We start from the raw sequence: 25,174 nt of genomic DNA, 5'->3' as shown, positions 1-25,174 counted from the left end.
CCCTCCCTCCCTCCCTCCCTCCCTTCCTTCCTTCCTTTCTTTCTTACTGCTGTTAGCCTGTAACTTTCAACATGTTGGTCAGATGAACAGAGTTGGCACCTACTCATCTAGACTAGGACACCAGTTGATAAATGTATGTTTTTTCTGTCGAATCACCGAGAGATTAAAACATACTTCTGCTTATGGTCCTTCTCTAGTCACTGGCTAAAAGCACCCAAGACAACCCTAACATACAGCAGTTTCTGAGTCACTAACACTCAGACACAGGTTTCAGTGCCAGATATAGTTTCTCCTTCCCTGACATCACCTGTCAGTATAGTTTATTTGTAATGCTCCAGCTATGCATATTCCTAGACACAGCTTTTTATCCACAGAGAAATGCTAGCAATTCCAGGCATGCTCTTTCTTCTGCGACTCTCTCTCTCTCTCTCTCTCTCTCTCTCTCTCTGCTTTGTAATGCAAATCTGAAGATCCTTCTTACTCTATTGTGGTTATGAGCAAACTGTTGCATAATTTTCCTACTTTACAGACACACGCTACCTTTTGAATAATTAAGATTAAAGACTTTGATATTTAGAGAAAATGTAGAAAAACTGCAAAAGGTGTCAATTATGCCAATTCAAGGAACAATTATTGCTTTCTTTCTGTTGTTAAATGCTCATAAACTATATGCTGTGTAAATCCAAGAAATAAACATCTCCTATTTGGAGATAAATTTTTGATCATAAGACTATGGCAGATTGTTAGCTGTATTCTAAAGAGTACAGTGATCATAGGTAATTAAAGCCAGAACTGATGAAAAGACTCAGAACTTTTGAGGGTTCTCCCTCCTCCCTCTTCCTGTTGTCTTTTTTTAATTAGAGGTTATCTGTTTTGTGTTTTGCTGTATTTCAATTTCATGACTTTTGTTTTGTAGAGATACTGAGAGATACACAGTGTGTGTGTGTGTGTGTGTGTGTGTGTGTGTGTGTGTGTACAAGCACACACATGCTCCTGTGAGATGCATCAGTGGATAGAGCACTTGGCACACTTGCCAGGAAAGTGTGAGGGCGGCAGTTCACATCTCTGGCAGGGATGGGTAGCTATTCAGAATTGGTGAGATTTAATTTCAATAAAACCCTGCCACAATAAATACATAATGGGGACAGGGGAGATTGAGAAAGACACTAGATGTTAACATTGAGCCTCCATGATCATATACGATGCTCGTGCACGCACCTGCATGCATGTAAACATGTATGCACATACACAGAGAAAGAAAGTGAGACATACAAAGTATTCAATAGAATTTATTGAATTATTTTATTTACATAACATTGTGTAAGCAACTAGGAATTAAAAGTATGGCAATGTTTTATGGTTGAAGGCTAACAATAAACATGCCTGTACAATGTAAAATTTGATTTTTTTTTAATCCACTCACTTGTTATGTTATTGTAAAAAAGTGAGAAATCTATCTAATCTCCATCTACAAGTATGGGACTGTCCAGCATTTCTGGTTACTTATAAGAGCCCTCCAAGAAGTTCCCGTTGGTGTATGTTAATAAACTAAGTTTACCAGCAAGCATTTCTTGCTTTATGCTGTGCTGAAAGGATGAACAACCTTCTGATGTCAAGGGATGCTGGGAGTCACGCTATTACAGTAAGGTCTCCATAGTAGACATTCTCCAGCAACATAATCGCACGTGCTCAGTCTCTCAGACTGTGTATTTCTTCCAAGTTGAGAGTCATCTGTCCTTCGTGTTGGCCTTTCTTCTCCCTGGTATTTCTCAAGAGTTGGCAATTATCCGGTAAAATCGTGCTGATAAGACCGGCGCTGACTACAAGTGGGTTCACACTTTTTTGGAGAGAGAGGTTTGAGGAGATGCACTTGTTTTTCCTAGACTTCCTCTGAACAATGTTAGGATCTGAGATTTTTGTCTCTTGGCATTTGAGACCTAACATCAAAAGGGATATACCTTCAAAGAATTTCATGTTGCTATACTTAAATGGTAATTACGTTCCCCCTGGCTTAGCTCTAAGCTTGATAAATTTCATAGGTTCAGTTATTTTTATTTTATTTTGTTGGTACCATGAGATGAATTTTTTTCTGAATCAAAACCACCTAAGCTCAGGTTAAAAAGACAGATGAGCGCTTAGATTGAAGCTCTGCTTCAGTGTTAGGTGTTAAAATGCTTATGCTCCAGGGGGAAAACGTGAATAATCCTTTGGGGTTTTAATTATTTATTTTGTGTGAGTTTTTTAATTTAAGTGTTTGGAACACAGTTTTAACAGTCAGTACCGCCTACTGCAGTAATAGAGGACATAGTTAGTCACTTGAACAGTTAGTTCTTTAGAGAGCCATGGTTTCTAAGGGAAGAACTGAGGCAAGGGGATTTCAGCCCTGCCCATACATTATGGCCACAAATGGCCTTTTAAAAGCTGGCATGGAACTCAGATCAACTGACCAGCACTATTTAGGGACCAGTCTAGCTTGATGGTTAGAAATAGAAATTCCTGTAAGCATAATACACAGCCGAATTGGAAATCAACTACCCAGACAAGGCAGCTCTGCACTTCGTTCAGCTAAAAGTTAAATGACTTAAATAAAAGTTCTTTAACTAGAACCCTGGGAATGTTGTCTGTTGTGTTTCTCGGTAGAGTTTTTAGGGGAAAGAATGGTTTTCTAGTGATTTTTGCCTGTCTGTTTCTTGACTCATAATTTGAAGCTTTCTCTGTAGAATTGGGTTTCTGAGAACTGGTGGTTTCTCTATGTATTTCATTTCTTTTTAAAAGGCCCATTGACAGTTGGACAATACGAAGCATCCATTTCCTAACCACAAAAACAACTCCATTTTCTCTCTCCATGTAAAATAGTTCTAGCTAAGAACAATTTGCCTTTTGAGGAAGAGTGTAGGCGGAGGTGCTGGGATTGGCTCTGCCACCCTGGCTGCCTGCTTAGGTAACTCTGGGAAACAGTGGGTTTTGTTTTTGTGGTTTCCAGTGACCTTTGGCTATGGCAAGCTATTTAAAACCCCAAGTAGGAAGGAGAGTCTTGGCACATCTGGGAATTAGGTTGGCAGGGTGAAATAGAGAAAGGCGATTTCTGGACCTTTCCTCATATTATGGATCTATTTCCTGACCATTTAGCTGGCACTTCCTTTGAATATTTTATTATCTACTTGGTTTGTAATCAAGACCACCCACCTGATTTTAGCCTACAGACTTTTCCCCCTGTCTTTTTATTCCCTCAAGCCCTCAGCCCATGTGTATTCATGTTTTTGCTTTCCATTCACGGAGACCTCCAGCTGGGAAAATACAGTGTGTACAATACTCTCTGCCTTCAGCTGACATTGCTCATAAATTGCAACAGAAACACTGCTATCAGCAGCTTAATAGCAGGTAGAATACAGCTCTACATATCAAGCCTCAGCAGGATACAGAATCTATGGTTACCAAATTCCCAGTGGCGCAGGGGAGGGGCAGAAAGTTTTCTAAGAGCGACCACAGAAGCATTGGGGTGCACGTTCCCTGAAATGAAAGCAGCTTTCTGAAGGGGCCCGACTCAGTGGCTGCTCCATTGACACACATCTTTGCTGAGCTGTTAGTTCTGAAACACTCCTACAGTGGTTTCTGTGGTAGAACCATGTATAAAAGGCAAATTTGTTCGGTTCTCTTCTGTCCTTTAAAGGGAAAGGTCTTTAAAAATGTAGTGGGAAGGGTTCTGGCTTGCAAATCCCTGGGGCATTGAGTAGGTGTACTTGGTGTACCTGTGGGGCACACTTACCTTTCCACACAGGCATTTGCAGAGGCGCCAGGCCCAGTGCAATTGTGGAAAGCATTTTTTGTCTCGGGGTTAGTGTACTGCATGTACCATGTGTACTTCGAAAATAGAGATCTGAGATCACATCCTTAGCTTCTTCATAAGAAAGTTGGATATGGGGCCAGCGAGACCACTCATGTAGGTAAAGACCTTTCGCATTGAACCTGACTGAGTTCCATCCTCAGAACCAACATTGGAGAAGAGACCTTCCTCCCACAAGTCATCCTCTGAACTTCACATGTGTGCTGGGGCACATGGAAACATACAATCAGCCAATCAATCAATAAGTTAAAAAAAAAATTAAATATGTGCATGCTCACCTGAAACCCCAGCCCTGTGTGGGGCAGAAACAGAAGAGCCTCTGGGGCTTATACTCAGTGAGAGACCCTGTCTTGTGGGAATAAGCTGGAGAGATGAAACGTGACACCCGACATCCTCCCATGGCCTGTGTGTACTGGTGTGCCTACACCCACCCCCACACGTGAATGTGTGTTTATGTGTGTGTAGGGAGAGTCTGAAGACCATTAAAATTGTGTGAGAGGAGAACAGATAGCTTCTGTGATGTAAGATTTTTCTGTGACTTTGTTATCATTAAGTGAGGTTATATTAACATTTGAAGAGTTGCAAGTTCCCGTCCAGGAAGGAAACGATGTCTGAGGCCCTGTCATCTTCTGTGAGAAGCCATTGCTGGTATTCTGCCTCTTGCCAGAAAAGATTAGTGTGGATGGTGGAATAATTCCCTCCTTAAATCAAGTGAAGCTGCTATGCTAATACTCCTGTCAAAGGGCCCCGGCAGTTAAAAGTCCTTAGCCTCTGTTAAAGTGCCTTAGCAAATTTCCCCAAAGGGAATAGCAAAATGCATCCCACCCTCACCCTGAGAGTGAGGCTCCCATTTCTTTTCTGGAAATGTTCAACTCTGATATGTACATCTTATTTTATATGGAATACATTTTTCTTTTATACTATCCTGATGAATCTAAAAATCACCTTACATCCTGTAGGTAGAGCTAGCAATTAGTATCTTCAATAAACATCCAATGAGATTCTTTAGCATCTGAAGAGTTTGAGGAAACATTCAGTGTGCCTAGAGCTAAGAAACAAATACATCATCCAAAAGGAAAAGGGATTCACATTCCATGTGGTCCTTTCCAGATAGAACTTTGATTCTCACCGTGTAGAGAAAGCTAGGACCTTGAAAGCTAAGTGTCCACATGCATTGACAGTCCCATTTGGCTTGGCCATTGTGAGCTTCAAAATGTCCTGCCGGGGCTTTCAAGTAGTTGCAGGCTGACATACTGGCTCATCACCATTCAGAGAACACCTCTGCTTCAATTTTTGGAACTCAAGCCAAGTGCATCCGTGAGGATGCAGCTCCAGCTGTTCAGCCATCAGTAACTACTTTCTGGCTGATGTGATAAAAGAAAGCAAAAAGTAGGCAAGAGTCTCCTGGCTGAGTCAGGTGAGCGAGCCCTGCCTCCTACTGTGATGTTGTCTTCTTCACCCAGTTCTGTATGAGGTGTCTGCAGTCATGGTAATTCACCAAGTCTTGGCTCTCAGAGTTGCTTTCTCTGTTTTTGTTTCTTGACTTTAAACAAATTGAATTTTGTAGCATGTTTATTGTAATGAATACTACTCATGCTCATCTTTTTAAATGTTTTATGTCATAAATTTGATGCTACCCTCTTTAGTTTTAGTTTCCTTGCTAATTGGGTCAAGACATTTAGGATTTACTAAGTGAAGACTCACCTGCCACAGGACTTCAGTATTACCCAGTGCATTTCTTTGTTCATTCTTTTTCTTCCTTCTTTCTGAAAACAAAAAACAAAAAAACCCAAAACAAACAAACAAACAAAAAGCAACTTTTTTTTCAAGACAGAGTTTCTCATGAAGTTGGGCTGACCCTGAACTTATATATGACTGAGGAGGACTTTGAACTCCTGATCTTGGTGCCTCCACCATCCAAGTGGTGAGACTATAGGTGTGCACCACTCTGCCTGGCTCATGTGGAACTGGAGATGGGATCTAGGGCCTCGTGTGTGCTAGACAAGCATTCTGTCAAGTAAGCTAGATCCCTGGTCCGAGAAACTTATTCTTTATTCTCCTGTTCTCCAAAGCAGTTGTTTCAGGCTGTGGGCCAAGCCTCCCCCAATACTCAGAAGAAACACTAAGGGATCTAGATGTGTGTCTTTAGCCATGGAGCTATGTTAAGACAAAGGACCACTGGAAGGGAAGACGGTGAGATGCACCCTTTGGTCTCTGTCCTGGGTTTAGCTCTGTTCTTCTTAGTCTGGGGATCCCAGGTAAACCCTTTTCTCTTGCTGGGCCTTTAAGGTGTGTCTTTCTCAATAAAGATTCCCCAAGATGCTTTTGTGCTTAAAAATTAGTTGGGTCTTTATTTGTTTGTTACATTATTTGGGGAAGATTCTCACTTTTAGATTGTTAGTAGGGTTGAGTAAATTAATATTTATGAGTTTCGTTGAAAGAGGCTTAACACACAGTCAGCACTTTATGCCCTCTGTTAAATTAAACAAAAGTCCACAGCAGCATTGTACATAGTCATGTTTATGCTGGTAACAGTCAAGGGAGCTTTTCACTGGCCAGCCATCATGCTCCCTGGGTGCAGATTTCCTTGAATTTGCAGCTCTTGCTACAGTGACTAACAAGGACGGTAGTGTTGCCTACATATCAAACAGAGGTGGTGTGAGGGAGAAGCTGAGCTCATGATGGCACAGATATACAGGGAACGGTGCCTGTGCCAGGGGCCCAGTTTCTCTGATTCTCAGAGAATCCTATAGAGGTATTCTCTGGATTGAGGTGAAATGTAAATTCTAAGAAACCATGAGTGGGGACACATCTGGCAGCTAATTGCTTTGTAAAAATTATTTAAGCCCCCACCCACACCCTCACTTCTGCTAATCAAACTTCCACATGACCATGTGAGGATTGGAGTTGGTTTTTTTTGTTTGTTTGTTTTTTGGTTTGTTTGTTTGTTTTATGGTTTTTCAAGACAGGGTTTCTCTGTAGAGCTCTGGTAGTCCTGAAACTCACTTTGTAGACCAGGCTAGCCTTGAACTCAGAAATCCGCCTCCCTCTGCCTCCCAAGTGCTGGGACTAAAGGCTTGCGCCACTACTGCGCTGCAAGGACTGGAGTTTTGAACACAGTTCAAGAAGTGATTTTATAAAGTTGACCCCAAATCTCTCCAGGCAGTAAGAAGACAAGGCAGCTTTGACCAGACTTCCATCAGCATCTGCACTGGGCTGTGACTGTGACCATGGTCTTTTGGTTTTTTAGAATGACAGATTACATTTTTTTTTTTTTAAATGCTTGCTTTTAATGTTTTCTTGTCTTCTGTGTAGCACAGGCCTAGATAGCAGAGTTTCTGTCTATTTACTGTTTCTATTTTTAAATATGCATCCACATAAAATTAGATTAACTAATTAGCTGATTAGGTATTAGAGGCCACCATTTGTTAAACAAGTTAAACACACTCACACTAACAAGTATTCTCTCTCTCTCTCTCTCTCTCTCTCTCTCTCTCTCTCTCTCTCACACACACACANAGAGAGAGAGAGAGAGAGAGAGAGAGAGAGAGAGAGAGAGAGAGAGAGAGAGGAGAGAACAAACCTAACTTAATATGGCTAACTCATACATACATACTACAGTCTCTCACACACACACATAGAGCAAACCCAACCTAATATGTCATACAGGCAAGAATTTAATGTTAATTCTTACCCACATCTGTCTCCTATACTGGAGGCCAGGTAGATGATTCCTAACAGGCTGACCACCTGACATGTATAAAGAAACTTCTTTTTTGTTTGGAGCATAAGGCTTAAGGCTCCCCTCAGAAGCACAGGGTGAAGGGAACATCTAGAGGTCACAGGCACTTGTCAAAGAAAAGCGATGGCTCTGCCCGCTTCTGCCTGGCAGGAACACTCTCACCCAGGGCACATGAAGCCATCTGTGTCAACACAGGGCACAACAGGAAAGCATCCACCGAGTTGTCCAATGTGGATACTTAGGAACCCTTGATCTCCCTGCTTCACATCGCCAAGCAACAAGCTGAATAATTTTGTGTCTCCTTGAAATCAATTTCTGCTGATCACACACGGAGGTGGGAACCACAGCTTTTGAATATTTACATCGAGCAAATAAAATTTACGTTCCCTGAAAGGCAAAGAAGGCTGCCATTTCATGCTTGCTAACCTTCACTGTGTCTTTCTCGTTGCTACACACAGCAACCCAGTAGGCACAAATGTTCATGGCCATTACGGAGGGGGAGCTTTCTGCTTTGTCAACTTTGGTTTAGAAAAAGCTCTGGTTTCTTTATTGCCTTTATCTATTACATCTGTAAAATTTATTTAAGCAATGACAGATATCTCTCTTTGAGGCTCCGAGTCTGGGAGAATAGCCACTGGGATGAGATTTGTTGAATATGACTGTTCATTAAATTGCAAATAGTCGGGAAGGCTAACAGTGCGGATCTGCTATGCTGGGCAGGTTATGGTCTATGTTTAGAGCCTCTGTGTCAGGTGAGCGACAAATGTATCTCATTAATTATTTTTGGAATATTTAAAAAGAAAATAGAAGACGGGGGAGAGAAAAGAAAAGAAAGTGAATGTTTTTGAATTCCCAGAGGAAAGGTTCCCTGGCCTGTTTATCTTGCAAGATTCCACAGGAGTTTACTATCAAAGATCAAAAGTGGGGAGCCAGGCCTCAGCATGTGGGGAGTTCATGAGTGTGGAGCTTTTGTAGCTTGCTAGACTTTCATGCATTTTAAGAGCTAGTCTACCCTTTCACCTGTTTGGTAAGTGCTCACTCTTGGCCAAAATGTTACTTAACCAGGAGAAGAAGCTGGGTGGTGAGCATCCGGACCCTGGGCCTCATGGGCAACTGTTTTGGTAGGAATACAATGGGAATGGTCAGGAAATAGAAAGGATTTGAAAAAAGGCTTTCTGAAGGTAGTACTCCCGAAGTTAAAGAAAACCAGGCCCAGAAAAAGTGGCCCATGGTTCCCCAGGCCCAAGATGGGAACAAGAAGTTATTTTGAAAGTCCTGGGTCCCAGAAAAGATTAAAGGCACTGTGAAGTGTGAGACAGGAGAAGGTACTCATAGAAACCAAATCCAAGCCTGAGATTGTCCACGATGTGGGTAATGGGGAAGATGTGACATTAGGAGTCATGAAGAGGTCAAGACAGACACACCCTGATACCCAGAGAGATGTAAGTGCTTCTGCGGAAATGGATGTCTGGACTGTGATTTTTGATTCCTTTGAAAGTGAACCCACGTCCTAAGATGTTAGTACTCTATTTCACAGAGAGTTCTGGAATCATATCCCCCCCCCCCGTCTTAATTACCTCCTGCGTAGTTAAACACAGATTTAGGATGGGTTTGAGATTCTATGCTTCTTCCAGACAACATTTTCCACGACAAAGTGCCTTATGGGGCAAGAAATGAAAGGTGCCACAGCAGGCATCAACTCCATGGCCTTGGCGTGTGGGGTATAGTTGGATTTGGTGCATTTGCTGCTCTGTTGCCCTGCTCTGTAGCACTTGCTGCTTTCAAGGCTGTGTGCGTGCTACCACCATGGTCAGTTTCAAGCTTCTAGGGTAATGTCACCGAACCTGGGGTTGAGATGAGATCCTCACCCCTCCAGCACGAGCCGTTAGCACACCTCTGGCCATCATAGAGCATCCCTGTCCGGGATGCTCCATCCGTGCTCCTGTATGGAAAGTGTGCCATTCATAAAACCATGTTCCATAACCATACAGAATACACGCGGGAACAGGACAACAGGAGTCGGATCGTATTCAAATCTCTGACTTTCTAACCAGGGGACATCAGTTAAGCATCCTTAGAGTTAATTCGCTCATTAGTAAGATAATAATTAAGGAGCCTGACACGCAAGCTCTGGGAAAACAAATGAGTTGATCTGGGTAAGAACACTGATGCTTGTGACTTGTGACTTGTGCATGGTAAGTTCCCAGTCAATGCTCCTTGTGTTTCTTTTCCATCTTTTCCTCCTAGCAACTGTAACACAAATATTAGCCACCTGATAGATAAGATAAATTTTAAATTGCCTTTTTGATGCTTCAGTGGCTACCTCCACCCAAGGCTCCATTCTATCAAGATTCAGCGGGAAAATCTCCAGTTCAGTTTGTCTGTGGGTTTCTACTTTTTAGTGATAAGTTTATGTCTGTCTTGGGATGCTTCGTGTTGCTTCAACAGACCACACGGGATTGGGCAATTTATAATGGACAGATATTTATTTTCTCACAATTGTGGGTCTGAGGAAGTCTAAAGTCAAGACTCTGGCTTTGGGGCTAGGAAGTTGGCTCCATTGGTAAACTGCTTGCCACACAGCATGAGGCTCCAGATCCTTAGCTACAACAACTACACATTCATCATTGTGAAAAACACCAGGTCCCAAAGCAGCATGAGAGGACAGAACATTTCTTCAGCTTGTGCTTCTAGATCACAGTCCATCGTCAAGGAAAGTCCGGATGGGGGTGGATGAAAGAGAGAAGCTGGAGGAAGCAGCTGACGTAGAGACTACGAAGGGACACTGCTTACTGGCTTTGTTTCCAGGCCTATGTTCAGCTATAGTTCTTATACATCCTAGGCCCACTTTCCAAGGGGTGGCATCAGCCACAGTGGGTTTGTCCCTACTGTGTGAAGTAGCACCCAATTCACCAGCTAATCTGACAAAAGCAATTCAAGTGAGGTTTCCTCTTCCTAGGTGTGTCAAGTTGACAAGCAAGACTGGCTATTGCCTCACCTAAACAGTAGAAGAGCTATTTGCAACCGTAGTGCTGTTAAGGCATTATAAGAATATAAGAGGCTCTGCAATGGATTTATGCAAGAACTGTGTCCTGTATGTAAAGCCCTTGGTGTCTGGGGTAGAAGAGGGCTGTGTTTTATAAGCAATCCCCCAGAGGCATAAGGATGACTTGTCTGCTCAGACTGTATCCTGACAATTATTTGGTTTTTCTCTGGTTCCTTTCCTAATTTACTTGTCTACAAAACAACAACAACAACAAACAGCAACAATAACAGCAAACAAAACTAAAAACAAAAAAGTCTAGGAGAGCTTTCTATGTGAAAACAGGCTACATAGTCATTCTCAATCTGAACACCTGGAAGCATTTATTTTGGTCTTTGGAGTCCATCGTGTTTGTAAATTTAATCAGCTATGACAATCATAAACATATATAAGGATTTATAAAACACAGGGAAAAAGGATTTGTTGCAAATTTGAGTTTCTGCTAATGAAATTTTCCCTAGTGTTCAAGCTGAGTGGCCCTCAGTTGCCCCACAGAATGTAATCAGTCAAGCCCAGAGGCTCTCCCAGACAGAAAGCAGCACCCACTGTTCTCTGAGACGTTACCCTTTCCAGAAAGCCCGTTATATGTCTCCATAAGTTAGCAACATGCACACACACATACACGCGCACACACACACACCAGACTTTATCATGGCAGTGGCCCCGTGACTTTCTGGGAAAATTGTTCCTTGCTTTAAGAAGTGTATATGAATTCATGCATACTGACCCATACCCTGGAATACACTATCTGAAACAGTATAATCCTTTGGTTAAATATCAACAGTTTTGTAGTTTAAAAAAAAAAATCTCAGTTAAAAGCTTAATTTAGCCATTTAGTGTTAGTGCTTCTGCCGCACCCCTATTCAAAAATATTGATATCTAAAATGTCAAAGTATGATTTCTTCGCTCAAATTCTGCCCTGTTGTTTACCACTTTGAACAACAAAAGGCATTTGGTGCTGTAACAGGCCTGGGATGGTCTGAGTGTAGTGGTTAACAGGCCTGGTTGGGCCAGGGTCCTCTGGTGATTACCTTCCATTGGCCACTGGCTTTCCCACCCTCTCCCAGAGCAGTCTGCTTGGGTAAGAAGAGATAACAGCTTGCTAGGTTTTCCTTTCAAAGAAGCCAGGAAGCCTTTGGACCAATACAGCTTTAGAGTGCTGGGTTCTTCAAACAAAGCCTCTTGTTCTCATCACCCCAAGGCCATCTCGCTGCTGCTAGCTGCTCATAAATACAGCTCCCAGTTTCTACTGAAAACATCTTTAGTTATTGTAAGCAAGGGACATCAGAAGGAAATAATAGGTCTGCACCTCATTCTTCCACCAGGCATTTTCCTGTCCTAGGTACCAACCCCACAGCTTTTTGTTATGAAAACAAAGCAAAACAAAACAAAAAACCTATCTATTGCTTCCCGTGCCCGCTTCCAGTATTATTAGCTCTGCCTAACCAGACAGCCTGTTTGCAGTGATGCTCAGTTTCGCAATCCAGGGATGGGAATCAGATTCTTGTCTTCAACCCTCCTCCCTCCTCCCTCCTCCCTCCTTCTTCTCCCCCTTCTGTCTCTCTGTCTCTCTCTCTCTGTCTCTCTCTGTCTGTGTCTCTGTGTCTCTGTCTCTCTCTGTCTCTCTGTCTCTGTCTCTCTCTGTGTGTGTGTGTGTGTGTGTGTGTGTGTGTGTGTGTGTCTATATATGCCCCCTCTCTCTGTGTGTCTGTCTGTGTATGTTCAGTCTTAACAGAAGTACAAGACAACCTGGGAAGGCATTTGAAATGTTCAGCCAGGTCTTTCAGTGTGAAGAGGTGTATAAAACACATCCCAGTGATGAGTACCAATTAACAGTGCATTGCTTTCTGGAAAAGACTTCAAGTTAGCTGCCCTGCAGGTCAGAGTCAATAAAGTCTGAGTTACTAACAATAGCCTTTCTCTCTTGCTGAAGCCTTGGACATAACCCTAACTTCATCAGACCAGAGAAAAGGAGAATAATGTGAACAATAGGAGTCTTGGGGGTTGACTTGAGCCTAATGCTCAGAGGCTGTAAAAACTGCCAGAGAGCTTGATTGATTGGCTCATATGCTCCACTCCTCCATGCAGAGGACTAATGTTTCTGCCTCTTCTGAGAGAGTTTGATGTGCCACCTGGGGTCAGAACGTATCAGCCTGTGGGGCTAATGTTTCTGATGAGGCCAAAGTGCAGTCAATAATTTATACAGAAATTTGTGCTTAGGTTCACAAGGGGAGAGGATTTTGACTTGCATCCCTTCCTCCATCTGAAGAAGTGTGAAAGAACTTCACGTTGTCCTGCCAACAGCATCGTTAAGACAATTGTGAACTCAAAAAGAGACTTTTAAAAATCATTTTGGAATGTTCAGTTAGCAATGAGGCCGACTTTGGAAGTTTCAGAATCCATCAGTGAAATGGGTAGAGGGAAGCGAGCATCAGCAGTTTAAAGATATTATAAACGAGATTCGCCTCTAGAATGTGACAACTATGTCTGTTAGACCTAGAGTGTCTTTGAAGCAGGTCTGAGTGACCATGGGCAAAGTCCCCGTAGTAGAGGTCTCAGGGTAGGGCCGGCAGAAGAAAATAGCTGGCTAAACCAAGAATGGAGACAGCCAAGGAGAACTAGATTTTGGCTAGATGCCCAAAATATTCTGTCCAGTATGCAGAGAAACAGAAGGTAGAGTTGGCCTTGATGGCTGTGCATGACCACGCATGCGTACAGTGCACCACAGCGCCCATATAAACGCATATTCATACAGCTCTGAGGAATTGAGAGTGAGGCAATGACATGGAGCAGGGCTGGTCAATCAATACCCAGCTAAGTTCTGTTCTCCTGCAAAATGACAGTTTGCTCCAGTAAGTGCTAACAAAGGCCCCTTTACCTTCGCCCTGCAGTAGGAGAGCACTGTTAGTCACACTTCATTAGGTTTGTTTACAGAAAAGAGCTGGTCTCTAAGCAGGGTATTGAAATCCTTGTAACTCTATAGGGCCTTAAAAAAAAAAAAAAAAAAAAAAAAACCTTCCCTCCCTGAAAGATAAGAACTTTGGAATGTGGGTGGGGGAGGGTGCAAAGGGAGCTCAGACATCAGGAAAACTGGTTTGTTCAGATGGGAATAAAAAAGATGAGTTGGCGGTTAAGGCGTTTCTGCCTTTCGGGGAACCAAAACCAGTACCATCAGAACCAGACCATTGGCCTTTTTGTAACCTAGAAAAAGTGAGGTGCTCTTGAGAACTTGAAATGAGTCTTCTTTACCTTAAAAGCAATTCAGAGGAGCAGCTTCTAAGATTTTAAGTTGTAGTCAAGAGTCAGAGGAGGAAACGTTTGCTTTCAACAATGATTGCTTGTTAGGAGAGATAAGTTCCTAATGGTTGAGATTAGTGGTGTGTATATAGAAGCAATAAATTGGAATTTGCAACCCATAAGATTCTAAAACAAAATAAGCCACATCTTGTGGCTGGCTCCTCACTAGGAATATATAGGCTAACGGGTTCAGAAGCCTGGCTCAGAAGTTGCTTCGCCTGGAAGGAATGCAGGAAGACTGTCTTCTTAGTGTGGCACTTTTCTTCAGCGGAGGCCTGAGTTACAAGAGAGGTTAAAGGATGTGGTCATGTGACTCTGACTAGTAGAGGGTGACTCTGGAGCTCAGGAAAGTATAGGTTAGCTCTAGAGAGGACTGAGCTATCTCAGTTGCTGCATTTGTTGGGGATGGGGCATGGTGCTCCCTCTGGTTAGCGTCCTTCCTGCCTAGTCTTCGGAATTCACTGCAGATCCCTCTAGCTTGGAATACACATTGTTCATCTTCCCCTGCTACTTTCTGAATCTGAGCTATATTTTATGTGACTCCATCACCAGAATCATCAACTTTCGTGCTACATGTTGTGATATGGTCACTGTAGGAGGGAACAGGGATGGGCAAAAGCTTTTCCGTCAAGCTGAATTCCGGAATCAAGAGGGGGCTGAGCCAGTTTCTCAGATAGCCTGTCCTTTGCATCTTTGCTAGATTGCCCAAGATGGTGGTGGCTTTATCTTTTGTGTAATAGTCACCTCTTTGTATGCCTTAGGCCTGCAAAATCTCTTCTCTCCCCCACTCCACACACACACACACACACACACACACACACACACACACACACCCTGCAGTTCAGAGAGTCAGTTCCCAGTTTGAGCTGCTGTTGTAAATTGCTATTTTAAATTTCAGCGAGTGCAATAATAGCCGAGTGATCATCTCCAGCAAATGTTGTTGGCCTTTGTAAAGAATGGCTCCTTCAGAGGCTCTCTGATTTACAGAGGACACAGCTGGTGGGCAACAGAGCTGTAGGAATCTGTGCTCTCCTGGGCCTAGCAAGCTACAGATGAAAAGGGCCCAGAGCTGGCACAAAAGCAAATAAGCGCTCTGACTTTAAATAAAGCATCCTAATTTATAGGAAGCCTAGCTCTTCAGTCCCAGCGAGATCTATGGATCAGTAGCAGCCTTTTGATGTGGAGCATAATTGTCAATTGGTTCCCACTGTTTCCTTATAATTCAGGACCAGGCCTGGTTTAAAAAAAAATTTTTTTTTTTTTTTTTTAAGCACAGTCTCGTAATCTAGAATTGTGGAACACATATTCTGACAAGCAAATTCAATAACGTTTAAACCTGAAACGCTGCAAACGACCAGGACCTGTATAACCTGGTGCTGATTTGGGAGAGAGACAGGGTGACTAGAGGACCACCTCCTCCTCCTCTTCCCCTAAGGCCGTGAGGTTTTCCATTCTCAACTTCCTTTCTATCCATCCGATTCACTCATCTACAGAATTACTTTGTCTTTCTTCCCGGCTTCCCCCTCCCCAATGCCTGGTCCAGATAACAATGGGAAACCCCGGCTGTTACAGCCTGTGGACGCCTCTACTCTGGGTGTTAAATATGCTCTGTTGATGGGGACCGATCTGGAGGGGCCCTTTTTGCCTTGGGTAACTGTTGCCATCTTCACTGGCTGCTCACTTCGCCTATTTCCCAGCTGAAGCCATGACAACAGGAAGAGCTTGGATAAGAAGGAGTTGTTGATGCAAAAGAGGCACAAGAAGTGCAGGGAACTATGGGAGTAGTGATTTGATAGGCTACCCTTTCGATTATCTGTTCTCAGTGGCTCTGACAGTGAGAGAAGGGAACCTCTGTCCATCTCACTCTGGGAGACCTTGGCCAGGTGCCTGTGTGCCCAGGGCCACTTGTACATAGCTGTGTCGTGAACTAGCACTCTTAAGAAAGGGGTAACTAACTCTTAGGAGATGATATTGCTAGAGTTCTTAGTAAGCCTGATTCAACAAACATTTATTAATTGCCTTTCCCACACTCTTGAATGGCTTTATTCAAAGGAAGAAAAATATCTCCTGATGAACTAATAAAAGCCTCTGTGTGTGTGTGTGTGTGTGTGTGTGTGTGTGTGTGTGTGTGTGTGTCGGGGGAGTGGATTCATGCCTTCCCAGGTGGGAGATATGAAGGAAGTGCTTCAAAGTGTGTAAGAAATTTGCGTTGAAAATCCATCATGGCAATTCAGATTTCATATAAACCAAAGAGTGGATGGAAAGTTCAAGTCCAAAATTGGTTATTGGAAGTAAGCGTGGCTTTGGGCTTCCTGATGTCAAGCCTAGAGGGAAGCCATTATTTACAGGAAAGCTTAGTCAAAAATCATAAATGCAGCCTCTTTGTCCAAATATATACAGACACATTGTACTCGTGCCATGGCATCTGCTTGTTCTGGACATGCATTTAGATTACTTCAAATGTTTGCCTCCGAAGGTTCCCTCAAGGTCCCCCAGATCCCCCGTGCCTCCTTGTCCTTTCCTTCCCACTGTGTGTTGGACTGAGCCTTGGTGGGCCGTGACCTGAAGGGATTGGCACCGTGCCCAGTGAAGTGCCTCTCTGGCTTGTTGCCTTGTTGTAGAAGCTCCCTTGAGAGATGTCCTCTTCCCCATCCCGGCACTGTCATCTCAGATGTGCTTTCCAGCTTGCCCCCAAGTGAAGACTCTAGACACTTTAGCAGAAACTGTTACAGGAACTTGCCAGCAATAAGGGTACTTGTGGTAATGCGAATGTTGTTTGTATAGAGAATATATTCTAAAACCATCAATGCCACTTTAGGATGTCTATATCTGCTTAGCCTAAAGGCAAATGCTTTTGTTACTGATCATTCATAAAACTACTTCTAAAGGTATCCATGTGGTATTTTCTTTCACGATTCTTTTCATTACATTTGAAGCATATTATAAAACCTATGATATTTTGTAAGCAGGAAACTTGCACAACATAGGTCCTGGCTCTTGCAATCAACAGGAATTTATCTCTAATGACCTGTCAGGAAATGGTTTTGTTTTCAGACTATCTCCTGTCCAGGTTGGCCTCAAACACATTTTTTTGTTTGTTTGTTCGTTTTGTTTTGTTTTGTTTTTTGGTAGGCTAATCTTGAACTCTTTTTTCTGCTACTATCTCCTAAATATTAGGATTGTAATCGTGTGCCACCATGCCCACCCGTAGGCCCAGCATTTCTTAGAAGTTGTGTCTTAGGCTGTTGTGGTATTCATTCATCCTTCTACATTGGTTATTTTCGGCAATAGGACATTTTGTCCCTATCTTCATAGGCAGCAAATGCATAGAACAGCCTTTTAGTGTCTCTGATGATGGCTGTCAAAAGCCTCTCCTGCTCCCCGTTCTTTGCCAGTAGACTTCCTAACAGGCTGCTGAAATCTGTAGACATGGGAAAAGATACTTTTACTGGGGAAGCAAGGAAAAGAAAGCCAGCAAAAACTTCCTTTAGCTGACCAGTCAGCTGGATATTGACCACCTGTCTTCATGGTAAAGAAATAGATGGCAGTGAATAAGTGAGAGTCTAGTTTTCCAAGAAGCTGAATGATTTCCCCAAATCAATACAGCTCATCAGACCTTGGAACAAAGGCTGCAGGGGCAGCGACACAGATGGGAGTGGTTCTGTGCTCTTCTGTGTATTAAAGCATAAGGCCCATGGGGGAAACAAGGCTTCTCTGGCAGTGGGTTGGTGTGTGTACATGTGTGTGTATGCGTGCTCATTCCTAAAGACTTACTAAGTGCATTCGTAGGAAGGAAATCCCTCCAGATTAAAGCAAAAAGAGCTATCTAGATTGTATATGGCTGCTCAAGTATTTTGAGGGAAACAAAAAGGAGCATGGAGACTATTTTGTCTTCTAAAAGGTAGATTAGAGCAAGTCCCCTTCTTTGCTTTCACTGTTGTTGGGGTTTTTCCCTTCTTTCTTAGGGTGGTGTTTAGACAAACTCAAACAAACGTCCAAATATGAACGTTAGCCCCTGGCAAACCGCCCAAACTAGTCTACCATGAATAAAACCAGCACCTCACGCCCTGGGAATATCAGCAAAACGGAATGCTGGACTGTCGTATAGAGGTTATAATTAACAAAGGTAGAATGCTTCCAATGCATTCCAGCTGCCAACAGGGACTCACCAGCAAACTCCAGTGCTTCTGTCCTTTAATCGTTAAGCCAGCCCTCTGTGCTTTCACAAGGTAGTAAGTTAACGCCAGAACAGAGTGTCTGTGGGCTTTACGACTGGGGTGGCGGCACACTGGGGCATAAAGTATTTCATTATACTTCCCTTTGTCAGCCCTGCCCTATCTCGCAAGCTCCATTGCCATACATTATTTGCTCAGATAAAGCCCAATGTTCAGGGTGACTAATCACAAAACTGTGTTCCAGATGGTTTGATTACAGGATGTGGTTAAAGTAACTCTTCAAACATTCAGCCCAGCAGTAGGGCTCTATTTAAAAAGAACAAAAAGAAAAAGAAAAGGAAAGGGAGTGGGGGGGACAGCAATCACAACAACAAAATAAACCCCCACTATTTCATGGTCATGTGACGACAATGACTTTTCTTGCCCTGGTACACTGTACATACATCCTTGATGTAGATAATAGGAAAATCTTTTTGTTCTTTGGTTGGCAGGTATTTCATGGGCAAACTTAGTTGTAAAATTAAAGATTTCTCACACACACACACACACACACACACACACACACACACAAACCTATAAACGTTGTCCTCTGAAAGAGAATCTAGCTGAAGGTGAAGCGGTCTGAAGCCTGACCCGTGAATAAAGGCACCGTATCAGCTCCCACACTCTGAAAAGGCACCGGGACAACACTCAACAGAAAGCCAGAGAGCTGTCATGGAAAGAAGTTCTGCACAAAGAGATGTGATAAGCCCCACCCTGCACAGTGGTCATACTAGGACAATGTAGACAATGGCGGGTAACCCAGGCTCTGAAATACTGGCATTTCTATAATCATTGGTGTGTCTCTTGGAAAAAAAAAAATAAAGGAAAGAAAATATAACCATAGAGGGGGAGACTCAGAACACAAACGGGTTACAGTTTGGAGTTATTAAGAATGAGGTTTGCATTTTCTGCCCGAGTGCACGCCAAGTCTATCCAGATGTGGTAGTCTGAAGAAGAGTTCAGGAAAACTTTGTAATTCCAAATTGGGCATCTGTGATGCCTGCCAATGCTCGTGCTCCTGAGGAGGGAGACTCTTTAAAACTCAGCCTTTTAGCTGTAATATAAACAGATTTATGCAAAGCCACTGGGCTATCAGCGTTTGCCCAGTTCTTGAGGAAGCAGCTTCACAAATATGAGGAATAATAATTCATAAGCCACATATCTAACCACAGTGGAGTAGAATCTCTTCACAGAGAAAGTCTGTCCTCAATAAGCTAGTGGGATGCTACCCTTATTGAAAATGTATGGTAGCAGTGAGACCTCAAAAGTCAGGGTTCCGTTGAGAGTCTTGTAAATTCCAGTATGTTCAGTGAGTTTCCACTTTATGGTGCAGTGCTTCTCAGGGCTGTGTATGCAGACAGGCAAGGTACCAATATCAAAGGAGGGCCATATTGCTGGACGAGACCAGGTCAGCATGCACATGTGTGGAGGGAAATGTAAAAGAAAAGTCCTCTCAGGATATGGCACACATCCTCACCCATGTTCAAACATGGTATGAGTTTCTCACCTAAGGATAGGGAATTCCTAGTGAGTGGAAAGCTGACTGTGACTTGAGTTATGGGCTATGCTCTTTCATGTTCTCCTTCAGTAGAGTGTTATCACAGCTCCAGGTAGACAGGCAGAGAGAATCCATGTATATATAAACCAAGAAAAGGGAGAATGATGTGCTAGTGAGCATCCATCATGGTAGAGACAACATGGAGTCTAGTCAGTGACCCAGGAGAGAATGGTTTTAGCGGGTAAGATGATATGTGTCTGCAGATGGACAGGTGCTATCACCGGAGTTTGTCCTGATTTATTAGGAACTTCAGCTCTCCTTGGGGAATTCCATGTAGGCACTCAAGCCTTCTTTAGGGGAGTTAAGTGCGATGTGAGGGCCAGCCAGCAAGATGGCAGAATGGGTCAGGGAGCCTGCAGTTCAGCCTGATGACCTGATTTCAGTCTCCCAGACCCACATGGTAGAAGGAGAGAAACGACTCTCACAAGTGTTGCCCTGGCTTCTTAATGTGTGCCACAGTGTGTAAGCACATAGAGACACACATAGACACAACCACACCCACACACAATGTAATAAACGCTCGTTTTATAGTGTGGCATAAAGAATGGCCGAAGAAGCTTGTTTCAGGCTGGAGGGACAAAAGAGGGTGTGACCTGGAGGGGAAATAATGACAAGAAGTTATTGGGCAGAGGATGAGTGGAGAGCTCCTTTGGGGTTTCAGCCCAGAGCACGGCACTCACAGACGATGGCTGGTGTAAGTCAAAGGATATTTCTTTTTTCAATATAAACAAGATGGTAGGATAGTATCTAAGTAGACCTTAAGTGAGTGCTGATAGTGTCTTCTACTGGAGGAAAAGGGGGCACACACGCACATGTAGAATCTTTGGCCAACATTGGCATCTGCACCCCATCTCTTAGCTATTACATATTACAGGTTCTTACCCATCCTGGTCCTCTTAGTTAATACATAGATCTTTCAACTCTATTATGTATCATCATTTATAAATGAAGATGTTATTAATCCAGATTCCTGTCATATGTGTGTCTGCTTCCCTCTGCTTCTGGTACCTATCACTGACCCAGAGATGTGAGGTCAGGTTTAGGGTTATTAGTTTGAGAGCTTGCTGGTCTAAGACATATTTCTGAGCAAGGTGTGAGGACAGGGAATGAACCAAGGGCATCACGCCTGGGTTCCCGTGATTAGAGCCTAATCTAACGTGTGAGATTAGTCTAGTCTAACCAAGAGCCCACTCCGTAAGCACAGGTGATATGCAAAACCATGCTAGTACTTCTGGATTATGATGCATGTCTATACTGGCTATAAGACTGTAGACTTCTTAAGTATAGAAGCTGAACGGGGTTTCCAACAAAATATGATTCAGTAGCACCAAATAGGTACTTAATAAAGACCCAGTAGACAACAGCCAACCTTGATGGGCCTGGATAGGAAATAGAACATAAATTCTTATGTGACTTCAGTGTGTGTGTGTGTGTGTGTGTGTGTGTGTGTGTGTGTGTGTGTATTCTAGTATATGGGGCCAATATCAACAATGCAAAGAAGAAAAATCATATGTGTTAGCCTCTCGATCCATCCTCATATAGTTTTTTCTACAGTAATATACCTCATGGAATTTTTCAAATAGCTCTTGGGTGGGAAGGGAAGGGTAATAAACCCAGTGAGATCCTTGCTGTTAGACACATAAAAAGGGCTTGTGGGGAGAGCCCCGACCCCGCCTCATAGGCAGGGCATTCAGGAGCATAAGTGTGCTTGGAAAGACAAAGCTTTGGGGAGCTAAGGTATGTGCCAGTCTAATTTGTTTAGAGAGGAATGTAACTTTTAGCCTGGGGCTATAAAATACAAACCTGTGCTTTCTGAGGACTAGTTCTCATCTAACCTTTCTCACTCACTGTGTAAGCTAACCTTTCTCACTCACTGTGTAAGCTAACCTTTCTCACTCACTGTGTAAACCTTTAGTGCGTTATGAGTTCTATATGGGCTTGGGTTACAAGATGTTTGAAATTTGTAATTTCATCAAAATAATAATTATATTATTATAATATAATATGGTTTATTGATTGAGAGAGGGTCTCACTATGTACCCCTAGCTGGCTTGGAACTAGCTATGTAGACCAGGCTGGCTTCCAGGTCAGAGATTCACCTCCTTCTGCCTAGAAACAAAAGTCTGTGCCATCACCCCCCAACATCTTTCACATTTCCAAGCTAAACCTCTTATTTGGACCCTCAGAATGGCATGTTTTCTAAATGTGGAGTTTCTTAAAACAAAAAAACATTAACAACAGTACACTGCAGTTCATAGAGGGACTTTGCTTAACCTCTCCTCAGACTTAGAGCCACAATCCCCTATGGTGTGGCACTGTGAAGAGAAGAGACATAAAGACACACCAGCACAGGCCCATGAATCTAATTAGCACTGCTTGAGAAGGCTCTCCCTGAGAGGGGAGCATTTGTTTTGAGCATTTTAAATCCAGACTGCTTTTAGGTAAAAAAACAAAAACAAAAACAAAAGCCTAGGGTGACTTTATTTAGGCTTCCTGAAGTTGAAGTAGGCTTTTCTTTACAGTATTTTACTACTCCTGGTACAGACAACAACGTGGCCCACGTGGCTTCTAGGCAGTAGCAGATGTGAACTGTTTTCATGAGGAAGTTGGAACTGCAGTTCATCCTTTGTGACCGTTTCAACCTGCGGCCCAAGATAACCACTGATTGATGGCCTGTGTTGTTGGGTCCCTTCCTTTTCTTTGGCCCAGTTACCCTCGCCTGGCTTGAGACCGCAGAGTTAGGCTCCGCGTGCATGGCCTGTTGGCAGTATGGTGGGGACCATTGTGGAGGCGGGTGTATGGAGCCTGCTTTCAGCTTCCAGGGCCTTTTGGGTGAGGGGCTCTGGCGATGCTTTAGCTTCCCCCGCGGGGGTGGAGGGGAAAGCTGAAGCTTTCTCCTGCCCAGCCCTTTCTCCTTGCCTTGTCTTGCAGTCTTCAGGCCAGCCGCATCGGGCCAGCCAATCAGACACAAGCGTTCGCTGCAGGCACTGGCCAATCGGCCGCCCGCATTTGCTGGAAACGCGAAACCCTTAGGGGAAAAGCTGTAACAAAAGCCTTTCACTGCAGACAAATGTTAAGTGTCTGTGCAGACTTTTCCTGTTTTTAATTTTATTACTGCAAGAATGGAGGGTTTGTTGTTTCTTTCATGTTTCCTTTCAAGCAATTTTAATTATACATTTGTGCTACATCAGGGACTCTGGAACGCAGTGATTTCAGCCTATTGCCTCTGAAGCTAAAATGCAGTAACCTTCTGGCAATACAGATACATTCCTGCACTGTAAATATAGCTGACATGCTAAAGAATTTTAAGCAGCTGCAGAGGTCTCTGACACCACACACAGTGCCCCAGAGAGCAGATGATGAGAAAGCCAGTCCAGCCTGCCCCCTCCCCCATGCCCCACCCCTCTTTCCTGAATGGATGGATGTGCTCATAAAGACTCCTTTCCGATTGTTCTGTCTTGTGCAGTTTTTGACCGAATGCCTAATTACCATCGATTCTCATTGCAATGGGATTTTTTTCATACTCAGTGGTTAAACCCCACCCCCACCCCTCATGGGAGAATCACAAAGGAATCAAGCATGATTTTAGGCGGTTCTTCCTAGCTTTCCCCCCCACCCCCACAGCTAAACTATTGCTACAATAGTAGGTGGAATTTACAGTGAGTAAATTCAGCTGTCATATAACTTATAGCAGCCCCAACCATATGGAAAACAATTTTAAAATCTCCTTTTGAGATTTTTGGGGAGAAAATTTCCATGATCCAGTAGTTGAGGCCTGATCATTCAGATGTTTTATCTTCTATTTAAAAAGAGTCCTGTTGCTTTATGTGGTTTCCAAAATGGCAGATAGTACAGGAGACCAAGCCTCCCAGGAAAGACTTGGAGGAATGGTCTCTGAGGGCGGAAGTGTGGGCACTAAAAGAAACAAAGGCTCCTTTAAATGTTTCATTTATTTACCCTTCTCTTCTGTATGTCTTGGAATATAGCTTCGTTACAAATATGCTTTAAGGATGTGATTTTTTGTTTTGTTTTGTTTTGTTTTAAATGGCACTTGTCCCCAAGAGAACAAGCCTCGTGTTGGATGTTGTTTCCCACTGACATTTGGCACACTAAGCACACTTAAGTTTAGTAATTCACAGATGCAGCGCTCAATTAAAGTGTCTGTCTGCAGAGCAGCAGAGGAAGAAGCAGGATGGCTGGAAGGAAACACGAGCGTGTGTTCATTTTTTGAGTTCTCTTCTAATCCTCTGTAGCAAATGCTAACCGAGTTGACTGAAGATAACCCCAAGAGCAGATGCATTGTGCACACTTATTTCCTTAAGAGAGCTATTTTAAGAGCCTCTGAGACAAGACCAAGCAGTGACCCAGAGCCCATTCTGAGGTTGACTTTTGTCTCACACAGGCAAGGTGGGGAGGATCAAGAAGAAATCACAGCTGCCCCAAGGACCCACTTTTTCCTCTGTGCCTATTTTTACATATCTGCAAGGTCCCCCCCACACCCTCTTAATAAAAAAAAGTTAGCATTGTTTTCTATTGTTGAATTGGAAACCAGATTCCTTTTAGTCATCCTCTGGCTTGAGCACTGGTAACTCGGGCTTGGTTTATGTTGGCTGCCTGCCAAAGGAAAGCAATTATGTGTAATAATAGAAAAATTAAGAGGTGAATGTTACTGTTTTACAGCAGGACATGGCAAAAACCATTTCCTTCTGTCAGCAATATCTTGATCACACCCTCACACACTCTCACCCTTTGCACCACACTCATGAACACACATGCGCGCGCGCACACACACACACACACACACACACGCACTCACAGAGAGGGGGTTGGGAGAGAGAGAGAGAGAGAGAGAGAGAGAGAGAGAGAGAGAGAGGAGAGAGAAAAAAGAAAGGCATATTTCCTGTGGGTTTTAACTTGAGGTCACTGAAACCAGAAAGAGGAAGGGTGCAAACCACAGGTTTGAAAGCCAAGTGAGAATAGAAGTTTGTTGGTAAAAATAATATCAATGAATGAAGTGGAAATAAAGTACTAGGTGATAAATGTGCCCCCATTCATCCCCCACTCTCCCTTCCAGGTGTCCTAGTGGTCAATGTCACGTGGAGGAACAAGACCTACGTGGGGACCCTCCTAGACTGCACCAAGCACGACTGGGCCCCTCCCCGGTAGGTACCTTTTCTTTCTTGCTCCTTCCTCTGCTTCTCCCATCCTGTTTCTGCATGGAAATGATAGAAAGAAATTAGTAATATATAAAACACTTCCTGTAATTGAAACCAGGCAAAGGAGAAATGAGCCATTCAGCCCCGAGCCAGTAAAATACGGATGCTAGCTTTCGTTTCTACCACATCTCTTCTCCTCTCATTTCCCTCTCTCCTTTGTCGCCTTCTTCTTCTTCTTCTTCTTCTTCTTCTTCTTCTTCTTCTTCTTCTTCTTCTTCTTCTTCTTCTTCTTCTTCTTCTTCTTCTTCTTCTTCTTC

At 43.3% G+C, this 25,174-nt stretch overlaps 1 protein-coding gene across 4 annotated transcripts in view; it reads left to right on the top strand.

The window, feature by feature from the left end:
- Positions 1 to 25,174, top strand: part of Znf608 (zinc finger protein 608) — a 109,022-nt gene that overhangs the window by 71,473 nt on the left and 12,375 nt on the right. For all 4 annotated transcript variants that reach the window (XM_029546724.1, XM_029546725.1, XM_021214273.2 and 1 more), the window contains one exon: positions 24,776 to 24,863. In XM_029546724.1, the coding sequence (XP_029402584.1) occupies positions 24,776 to 24,863 (88 nt within the window). The remainder of the gene's footprint in view (positions 1 to 24,775; positions 24,864 to 25,174) is intronic.

This window comes from Mus pahari, chromosome 15 (genome assembly GCF_900095145.1).
Source record: "Mus pahari chromosome 15, PAHARI_EIJ_v1.1, whole genome shotgun sequence".
Lineage (NCBI taxonomy): Eukaryota > Metazoa > Chordata > Mammalia > Rodentia > Muridae > Mus > Mus pahari.
Note: the sequence above shows the minus strand (reverse complement) of the source record. Positions and strands in the feature narration are given on the sequence as shown.